This window comes from Euleptes europaea, chromosome 14 (assembly GCF_029931775.1).
Source record: "Euleptes europaea isolate rEulEur1 chromosome 14, rEulEur1.hap1, whole genome shotgun sequence".
Taxonomy (NCBI): domain Eukaryota; kingdom Metazoa; phylum Chordata; class Lepidosauria; order Squamata; family Sphaerodactylidae; genus Euleptes; species Euleptes europaea.
The window spans coordinates 4,212,660-4,223,105 of NC_079325.1; the positions used below are offsets into that span (position 1 = coordinate 4,212,660).

Consider the following 10,446-nt stretch of genomic DNA (forward strand, 5'->3'; position numbering starts at 1 on the left):
GCAGCAGTGACTGGCCCAATGTCACCCAGAGAGTTTCATGGCTGAGTGCAGATCCTGACCTCTCCCTGTTCCTAGGATGATCCTCTACCTGCTCTAACAGCGCAATCCTAAGAAAAACCACACCCTTCCTAGCCCATCGAAGTCAACTGTGTTTAGGATGGTACTGCAACCATTGTATCTTGTGGCAGTGAGTTCTGCAGGAGAATTATGCACAGTGCCGATCCTGGGGTTATGACTCATCAGTTGCTTTGCTGACCCTGTACTTAGCATTATGAGAGAGGAAGGAAGTTTTTATCTGATCAAAATTTGGCTTGAACTCAGCCCACACAAGGAATAAGGGTCTCGTTGTTCCCTGGCAGAGAGTGACATCACCACAAACCAGAACCTGAGCGATGGAGACAAAGGTCTCTTTTGTTTCCCTGCTTGCGAGACAAAGATAGCAACTGCGTGGCTTCCACTGGCATCTGCAGTGGGTGGGGATGCCAGCCGGATCCTGGACTTTTCACAGAAAGGCGGGAATGGGGAGGGCATTTCTTGCTGACCGGGTAGAATTTAGCTGTGTTCTTTCCCCCTAGGCAATGCCAGTCAGGAGCAAGCAAATCCCCGGCTAATCGGGCAGCCCGTGTGGAATGGTGCAGATCGGGGAGCAGGGACAATAAAACACCTGACATCACAGTTCCAGAGGGTTCAGCCGGGGCAAGGCTTGCCACCGGACAGTATATAAAACCCCGGCTCTCGGCTGCCGGGACCACACCGCTGCCCAGTGCTTCCTCTAGGACCCATCCAGATGGATATCTCCGTTCACCATCCTTTCTTCCGCAGGCCCTTGTTGTCCGCCCTGTCGCCGAGCCGCATCTTCAACCAGGCTTTCGGGGACCACCTTGCAGAAACGGAGCTGTTCTCCAGCGGCTCGGCGCTCAGCCCTTTCCTCTTCAGACCCTCCTTTCTAAGGATCCCCGGCTGGCTAGAGAACAGATTCTCAGAGGTAATATTCCCTCTCTTGTTAAACGCACTTTAACCCCTCCAGTGGTCATGGACCCCAGAAATACTTGTCATTGTCTCAGTCCCGAGCTCTATTAATAGAGAGCCAGTGTGGTGTAGTGGTTAAGAGCAGTGGAGTCTGATCTGGAGAACCAGGTTTGATTCCCCACTCCTCCACATGCAGCCTGCTTGACGACCTTGGGCTAGCCACAGCTCTTAGAGCTCTCTCAGCCCCACCTACCTCACAGGGTGTCTGCTGTGGGGAGAGGAAGAGAAGGAGATTGTAAGCTGGTTTGATTCTTCCTTAAGTGGTAGAGAAAGTTGGCACATAAAAACCAACTCTTCTTCCTAATCCCTATTAATCCCTTCGGCAATTAACTTGTTGGCTTTTTAGATCAAGTTTGAGGTAAGAATCTGTGATGTTAACAATGCTGTATAAGAGACAGCCAATACGGTGTAGTGGTTAGAGTGTTGGACTAGGATCTGGGAGACCCAGGTTTGAATCCTCAATCAACCATGGAAGCTCGCTGGCTGACCTTGGCCCAGTCGCACCCTCTCTGCCTCACCCATGTCATAGGGTTGTTGTGAGGATAAAATGTAGACCAGAATGATGTAAGCTGCGTGGGGTGCCTGTTGGGGAAAAAGGCAGGGCATATTGATGAAGTAAATTAAGTAAATAAATAGATTTTTTTTAAATGACAAAATCAGCCTAAAAATCTGGTAACAATAAAAGCAATCAGCGTTCCCTCTTCCTTGGCCACAAAAGCAATAATTTCCACCAGCAATAATAAGAATAGTTTTTAGACTGGAACAGAGGGCCTACAAAACCAAAAGCAGAACCAAAAGCAGAAAACCATTTCAAATGCACAGGTAGATTCTACCTTCAAATTACAGACCCTGGCAATGTAAAAAAAAAAAAAAAAGTTTAAGAACTGCTTGTCAAATTGGCCTTACTTTGAGCCTAATTTCCGCACTGGGAAATTGTGCGAGCCCATTGAAATGAGTGGGCGCTGTACAAGAGTATTTGTTTCAGTGGTACAAGAGATGCTCTTCGGGGACTGAGTCCACCACTTCTGGAACATGGCCGGGTTGAGGTTCAAGCAGGTTTCCCAAGGGGGATGATGTCATAGCCTGGGAACAACTTCCAAGCATCCTTCCAGATGCACAGGGCAGTTGACCGTCGACCTATCTACTTCGTTTGGGGTTTTTAATCCAGGTCCAGGCCTGGAACTCTAACCACTGCCCAGTAATGGCTCTGACTAGTGCAGGAATTATGCCTGAGAATGGCTGGAACTTTGGGAACATCTGGACGCCACTCACATATTCTGTTAACACGACAACATAAGAGCAGCTAAGTAAGACCAGTGGTCCCTCTAGTCTTGTGTTCACACAGTGGCCAATCAGACACCCTTAGAAGGCAAGAGCCGGCCCCGCTTGTTGCCCGTGGCAAATGGTGGTCGGGGGATTACTTCCTCTGAACATGGAGGCTCAGGCTGATAGCCATTGATGATCCTTTCCTCCATGAACTTGTCGCATCCTCTTTTAAAGCCAGCTAAATCAGCAGCCGTAACAGTGCAGTCATTCATTCTTCCTGCAATCAGGCCTTCATTGAGCGTTCTGTGATGACTGTAGTTTCCTTCCCTGCAGACGGCATTATGGCACTTCTTACGGTCACGACTGGCCACATGGGGTTTTGTGTCCAATGCAGGCTGATTGGCAGAGAGTTAGGCATATGCTGTTGTAGTTGCCCCTGGGAAAATCCGTTCTAGTTCCACATTTCTATTTATAGATTTGCTTTTGGAGTAGCTATTCCCAAGGGTGGTTACTCTGCTGAATTTCTTCTGTCTCCGTCTTTTCTGTTGTAGAGTTTCTGTTCAGACACAACCCAGTTGTGGTGCTGATGCGGAGAAGCCGTCACATGCCGGCCAGGCTTGGTTTCGTTTGGCTGATGGGCCAGACCTTCATTTTGGGGATGAGGAACAGCTAGCGGTTTACTCTAAGCTCTAAGCCTATGAACAGGGACCATGTCAATTTATTTCCCTATTAGTATTGTTATTAGAGTTATGACTCACTGTTCAGCAGAAAGGGCCAGGAACTAGTGTGAAGGCACATGATAAAAAATTAAAGGTGATGCCGCTCTGGGCCTGGCCAATGCCCGGATAGGAAAGCTCCCCAATGCACGTGGTCTTGAGTTCCACAGAAGAAAAGGTGGGCTTAACTCTCAAAGGCTGTTCCCACACAGGGATTTTGCCCCAGGTGGCCAGCTGGTGGCTGCCCCTACCTGCCTTGCTTCTGCTTCCATAGTGGGGGGGTGGGGGACCTTTTCCCACCCCTCTGAAGAAGCAACCACACAGAGTTACAAACGATGAAGTAATACAAATAAACTAATCAAGAGATATGCTAATCAACAGTTAACACTGGCTATTGAGCAGTTAAAAAGCAGAGGAAACAAATCAATAGTCAGCAACAAGAATCAGCAGCATTTAATATATATCCTGATATAAGCTACTGAAACCTGAGAGAAATATGAATCTCCAAGAAGACCATTTCAGGTGGGTAGCCACATTGGTCTACAGCGGAAGAGAAAAATCTGAGTCTAGTAGCACCTTAAGGGAGCTTTGAAATCTCATTGGTCTGTGAGGTGCTACTGGACTTGAATGGTTCTCCAAGGCCCTCCAGGACATAGCAAGGGCCCAGACCTCAACCACCGCAGTGGACAGCTGGTTCTGTAACCCGAGGACCACAGCAGAGAAAGCCTGCAGAGAAGCGGCCACCATCCCGATAGGGAATAACCAGTGAGTGTTCTCCAGCAGATCTTAGTAAGCAGGTAGGATATAGCCGGAAGGCACTCAGGCAGCCATCACAGATCAGTATCAGTAAGGGCTTTAAAGAAGAAGAGTTGGTTTTTATATGCCAATTTTCTCTACCTTTATAAGGAGAATCAAACCGGCTTACAATTACCTTTCCTTCTCCTCCCCACAACAGGCACCTTGTGAAGTACGTGAGGCTGAGAGAGTTCAGAGCAAACTGTGACTAGCCCAAGGTCACCCTTGGCTTCTTGTGGAGGAGTGGGGAAACAAACCCAGTTCTCCAGATTAGCGTTCGCCGCTCTTAACCGCTACACCAGCTGGCTCTCGGGAATCACCAGCACTGAGTTTGGCCTCATAGAATAGAATCATAGAGTTGGAAGAGACCACCAGGTTCATCTAATCCAACCCCCTGCACAATGCAGGAAATTCACACCTCCCCCCACACCTCCAGTGACTCCTACTCCATGCCCAGAAGATGGCCAAGATGCCCTCCCTCTCATGATCCGCCTAAGGTCCTAGAATCAGCATTGCTGACAGATGGCCATCTAGCCTCTGCTTAAAAACCTCCAGGGAAGGAGAGCTTACCACCTTCTGAGGAAGCCTGTTCTACTGAACAGAACAGATTTTTATTGCGGCATTGCCATTCTAAGAATACTTGATAAAATGTTCTACTGAGGAACTGCTCTGTTAGAAAGTTCTTCCTAATGTTTAGACGGAAACTCTTTTGGTTTAATTTCAACCCATTAGTTCTGGTCCGACCTTCTGGGGCAACAGAAAACAACTCGGCACTGTCCGCTATACGACAGCCCTTCAAGTACTCAAAGCCTTCTGATGACTCATGAAATCTCAGGAAGTAGGCGCAATGTGTTCTCTGTGGCTTATCACTAAAAATTGTGGCAGCCATATTCTGAATAAATTGTGAACAGACGCTGTCTTAGACAGGCATTGCCCCCATTTCAGTACATCCAGGGCACACAAATCTGACTTACGCCGAGGCAGACTGTTGGTCCATCAAGGTCAATATTGTCTGATGGTAGAAAATGCTGTCAAGTCGCAGCCAACTTATGGCAACCCCATCGGGTTTTCAACCCCATGGCAACCCCATCGGTGATTGCCTTCCTCTGCATAGCAACCCTGGTATTCCTTGGTGGTCCCCCATCCAAATACTAGCCAGGGCTGACCCTGCTTAGCTTCCAAGATCTGATGAGATCGGGCTAGCCTAGGCCATCCAGGTCAGTGGCTTTCCAGGGTCTCAGGTACACATTACAAGGAACTCCATCTTCGGTGGGCTGAGTTCTGTGACTATTCATTTTTCATATGACACCCAGCTTTTGTAAGCATTTTAATACATACAAAACATTGTTTTTATCAGTAAGATTGCCTTACCCAGACTGTTTTGTCAGCAGATGCGACTGGATAAGGACAAATTCTATGTAAATATCGATGTGAAGCATTTCTCTCCTGAGGAGCTAAAAGTCAAGGTTCTGGGAGATGTGATCGAAATCCATGGGAAACATGAGGAACGACAGGTGAGTTGCGGTCAAGGTACTAGGCCGGGAGATGGGACGAGGGTGGGAGGAACAGCAGAGCTCATCCTTTTCAAACTAGGATGCCCATCAAAAATGGAGATGTCAACAATGCTGTTATTCCTCTCCTGTGAGAGCCTCAAAGGCTCTGTTCACACAAGTAGGAGAAAGAGGGGGTGGAACACTGAGGAATGGACCGTGCCACTTCAGACTGCAGGCAGAGGATTATGGAGGATCACAGTTGGCAACATTCGCCTCTGTTGAAAAAAACCCTGAAAACTGAAAAACCAGCACAGGAGACAAAGAGAGGGAGGCGGTGCCTTTCTTTCCCTTGTGCTAGATTCTAAGGACATTCAAAGCTGGCATCTCCCATTTGCAGTGGTTCAGTCTATTCGATCCAATCAGGGCACTATTAGCTCATGATCAACTGTTTGCATGAGCAAGGCCTAAGAGAAAGTTGGTAACAGAAGGCCTGCCATTACCTGAATAAAGCCCAGGAAGGCCCTGGCTGAAACATAAGAGGGTTCAATGAGCCCAAGAAGGCCCTGGCTGGAACATGTGAGAGTGTTCAGTAAACCTATTTAGCTTACTTCTGTCCACTTAGACTGGCAGCAGTTCTTCAGGCTCTCTCCAAGGTAGAGAGCCTTTCCCAAACCTATTGAGTTACTTTGCAATGGGAGATACTGGGGACTGGACCAGGGATCTTGCACATACAAAGCATGTGTGCTAATACTGAATTTTGGCCCATCCCCATAGCAAAAGCTATGATTCACAGGGATGGCTGGAGGTTATATGAGGTTAGATGGGTATGGGACTGATCAGTGCTGCATGGGAGACCTCTTGGGAGTTCTGTGTACACCGTCTTGAAAACCACAAAATGACACACTTGGTTTAACTGTTCCTCTCCCCCAAACAAGGATGAACAAGGCTTCGTAGCCAGAGAGTTCAACAGGAAATACAAGATCCCAACTGATGTGGATCCCCTCTCCATCACTTCCTCCCTCTCTTCTGATGGTGTCCTCACAGTGAATGGACCAAGGAAACCAACGGAAGTCCCAGAGCGTACCATCCCCATCACCCGGGAGGAAAAACCTGCCCTAGCAGCGGGGCAAAGGAAGTAAACGGCTCTTTCAGACCCGCTCTTTTGTACCCAAGAAAGCCTTTCTGTCTGTGCGCAGCAGGTGGTGTTGCTGACTGGCTGCTCTTATTTATTCGTGCTAAGATAAGCAGATGAGCTTGTTTACTGACCAATAAACCAATGTATAAGCATCTGCTGGCCTCTGTGTTAGGGATGGGCCTTTTCCAAAGGGGCAAAGTGGCCCCCCAAATTATGCATAGACAGAAACTGTATTCTTTCACCCATACTACTAGAGCAGTGGTTGCCAAAGTGGGCAGTATCACCCCCTAGGGGGCAGTGGGATTACCTAGCGGGCAAGCGGGCAGCAGGGGGGCGCTAAAGGTGGGCCCCTTCTACTGTGTTGTTGGATGGGGTAGGAGGCGCTGGGGTTGAGTTGGTGGAACCAAGGGGGTGGTGGCCCAAAAAGTTTGGGAACCACTGTACTATAGCTTGAGATAATCCCATGACACTGACTGGCAGTAGATTCAAGACAGACAAACAGAAATGCTACTTCACACAATGGGCACAGTTGACTTGCAGAACTCACGGCCGCAAGACAGGGTGACAGCCATTGGTTTTGAGGGGTTTAAAAGGGGCTTGGATAGATTTATGGTGGAGAGATCTATCATTGGGGGTCAGCCATTACAGATGAATGAGGCAGAAAACCTCTGACTGTCAAATACTGGGGAATAGTCAGCAGGTGAGGGCTATTGCCTTCCGGGTGGCAACTGACAGGTCATAGCTGTAAACAGGGGGCTGGACTAGATGAACCAGCTCTGAACCAGCACAACTATCTTGATGTTCTTCTGAATAACAAATAAGTAACAGAGTGACTCTGAACATGCACAGAGTTCCATTCATTTACCATAGACAGCCAAACATTTTAAAACAAACAAACATCCGGCTTCTTCTCCCATTGGCTGCACGACTGAACATAATTTAATAACCAGTAAGCTAAGATGTCAGACAGCTTTTCACAGAATATTACAGCAGAAGAGCAGTAGATACTGGGCCACAATTGCTAATGAGAATCTGTTTCTCACTCGGGGGTACTTCCTTTTAATTATAATAGCAGTTTATGATGCGGCACAGCAGCCCAGCCTTTGGTGGGGGAAGAGCAACCAGGTCCCATCGGCAGGGCCTTCCAGACTGGGTGTCTTGAGGCCTCTCCCAAATTTTACTTCTTCGGCTGAGTCTCTTCTGGCTCCTTGGTCTTTGCTTCAACCACCACAGCGGGTTCCCTGCCATGTGGAGGTTCGTAGTCTATCATGTAGCATGACCGAGCAGTTGTCTTGATTGGAGGAGGCTCCAGTTCCGGCTGGTGCCCGGGGAACCAGTGAGGCTCTCGCGTAACTCCTAAGGGCAGCGAAAGGCAACGGCTGAGCACACAAGGGGAATAACTAGGGAGAAGGCAACTGCTGCCCTAGCTTCTAGTAAGCTGAACTCCCGAGATCCTGCAACTGCAAATTGGAAAAGCCGAATGGGGTTGTCTGCTGAACTCTTTTTTTAACCAGCTAAACTGGTGCCACCTGACCTGGATAGCCCAGACTAGGCCAAGCTAGTCATTTATTTATTGAATTTCTAACCCACCTTGGAAGCCCATGGGGCACTTCAGATTATACACTGCAACCCAGAAGATACACAGCCAGCATTCCTCCCTGATCTGAGCTAATCTGTTCAGAATGTTTATCTGTTTTAACACACTGTAACCCATTCCATCCCCAAACGGTTCCAATATATTCGGGGTATAGAAGATTCAGCAACGAGGGAGGGAGTGGATGGGCATTTGGGTCCCCCCCCCCTTCGAGTTCTCTACCTGAGTTTCAGTTTTTGGCACCTACTTCTTGTACTGCGAGGCATTTCCTTGGAATAATCCGACAAGTAGGTGGGCTCGAAGTAGTGGCTGAACTGAAAGGGAAACCCAGACTTAGTGCCATTTGGCTAAGAAACTATCTGAATCAAGTCATGTTGGTTCTTCAATAGTTAGATCCTCCTGCCGGAATATCTCACATGAACACATGAAACTGCCTTATACTGAATGAGACCCTTGGTCCATCGAAGTCAGTATTGCCTACTCAGACTGGCAGTGGCTCTCAGGGGTCTCAGGCAGAGGTCTTGCACATCGCCTAGTCTCTTTAACTGGAGATGCTGGGGATTGAACCTGGGACCTTCTGTATGCCAAGCAGATGCTCTACCACTGAGCCACAGCCCTTCTGCATCCAAAGCAGAGGCTCTTCCACTGAGCCACAGCACCTCCCCAATCATAGAATAGAATCATAGAGTTGGAAGGGACCACCAGGGTCATCTAGTCCAACCACCTGCACAATGCAGGAAATGCATAACTCCCCACCCCCACCCCCAGTGACCCCCTACTCCATGCCCAGAAGATGGGAAAATAACCCTCCAGGGCACCTGGCCAATCTGGCCTGGAGGAAAATTGCTTCCTGACCCCAAGCTTCACAAGCTTACAAGCCAGGCGGTTGGAAGCCGATGCTCTTACCTGGGAAGGGAGAGGTTTGGGCTGCAGAACTCTCCGAATGTCATAGCGCTCCTGATTCCAGTTGCCCAGCAGAGTTTTGTTAGAGTAAGAGTCTTCGTTGGTGGTGCACCTCCAACCATACTGGAAGAACTTGGATGTGCTGTTCCAGTCTGCCCACACTTCCCCGTGGCCATTGGCATTTAACGAACAGCCATGGTGAGGGTTGAAGAAGCAGGAGAGGGACATGGCCTAACGGAAAAAATGGAAAAGGGGTTGAAGACACGAAACAGAGTGTCTCATTTAACTGCCAGGCCTTGACCCAAATACTCATCAGCAATACAGCTGAAGAACTGAGAACCCGCTTGTAGATTCCTAGCTGGGGTCGTCAACAGAAAAGGGAAGGGTTTCTTACATACTCTGGGGACTCCCCAGCGATGCAGAAAAAAATAACTTGGCAAATGTTCTTTAAAAATCCTACACCTAGCCTGGTGAGGACTGAGCATGCTTCAGGAACAATGCTCAGAGGAACTGAGAGGAAAGGAAGATGGAGGAACCTAAAAAAAAGCCCTGTTGGATCAGACCAAGTCCAGCAGTCTGTTCACACAGTGGCCGGATGAAAGCCAAAAAGTCTGCCTGACCAATTGGGCCCTGGAGTTTAAAAAAATACTCTCCCCACTAGCTTGATGACGACAGCATGCTTGTTGCCCTCAGAATTTTGAGAGCAGCTGAGAAAGTGTGCAAGCACACTGGGGAAATGGCCTTTGCAGGTTTAAAAACCCAAAACACTTCAGAGCACCAAGTGCATCAGTTCTGAGTTAAGCAATTTGATATCTGTGTGTCATTATCGCTCAGCTGCACATTTTGGATGTGAGAAAAGTGGTGAACATGATATGTTGTCGCAGTGGAACAGTCATTGTCCCTTTAGCAAGGTGTCCAGGATGTCATTTCTCTACTTAAGAACAGATGACTCACATTCTAGCTGTATCTGAAGAAGTGAGTCGTGACTCACAAAATCTCATACCCTGCCAGAAATTTTGTTAGTTTTTAAGGTGCTCCTGGACTCTTGCTTTTTTCATTGGTGGGTGTCCTCTTTCATGATAAAAGCCTCTTACATCAACAAGAGATACAAAGTTCATTGCTTCTGAATACAAGGAACAGAGGATTATAATGTTACATGGGAGATGGCATGGCAGAGGGACTAAGAGAAGGAGTGGCAGGGCAGGAGGTTGCCAGTTAAAATCCCATCGCAAACTCATGAGGAGGACGCAGGCAAGTCATCCACACCATCTGCAATCTGGATATAATCATAGTGGCCTACCTTACTGGGATGCTGTAGGGATTACAAGACAAAGTGAAGTGCTCTGAAAATAGAAAGCACTATATAGATGTATGTTAAGAAGGGGAAGAGGATGGATTTTCTCTAGTGTCAATAAGCCTTGAACCTAGAGAACTTTTATTCAGGCCCGTATTGTAAAGAATAGTCTGCTTCAACCTAATAAATGTTTAAATGGAAAAAAAGTGAAAAAGGGGGAA

The 10,446-nt window shown here is 47.9% G+C and overlaps 2 protein-coding genes across 3 annotated transcripts; one reads left to right on the plus strand and one right to left on the minus strand.

The window, feature by feature from the left end:
• The first annotated feature begins 771 nt into the window (after positions 1-771).
• Positions 772-6,453, plus strand: CRYAB (crystallin alpha B). 2 transcript variants are annotated; one of them, XM_056860238.1, is made up of 3 exons: positions 772-985; positions 5,195-5,320; positions 6,235-6,453. In XM_056860238.1, the coding sequence occupies exons 1-3, from the start codon at positions 788-790 to the stop codon at positions 6,436-6,438; spliced, it is 528 nt and encodes a 175-aa protein (XP_056716216.1). In that variant the 5' UTR covers positions 772-787; the 3' UTR covers positions 6,439-6,453. The 2 variants fall into 2 exon arrangements, with proteins under 2 accessions (XP_056716216.1, XP_056716217.1); XM_056860239.1 differs by having other exon boundaries at positions 5,198-5,320.
• Positions 6,454-7,611: 1,158 nt separating this feature from the next.
• CFAP68 (cilia and flagella associated protein 68) lies at positions 7,612-9,159 on the minus strand. Its single transcript, XM_056860240.1, has 3 exons — positions 8,935-9,159; positions 8,276-8,342; positions 7,612-7,790 (listed from the first exon to the last, which is right to left on the minus strand). Exons 1-3 carry the CDS (start codon positions 9,157-9,159, stop codon positions 7,612-7,614), a joined length of 471 nt encoding a protein of 156 aa, XP_056716218.1.
• Positions 9,160-10,446: the final 1,287 nt, after the last annotated feature.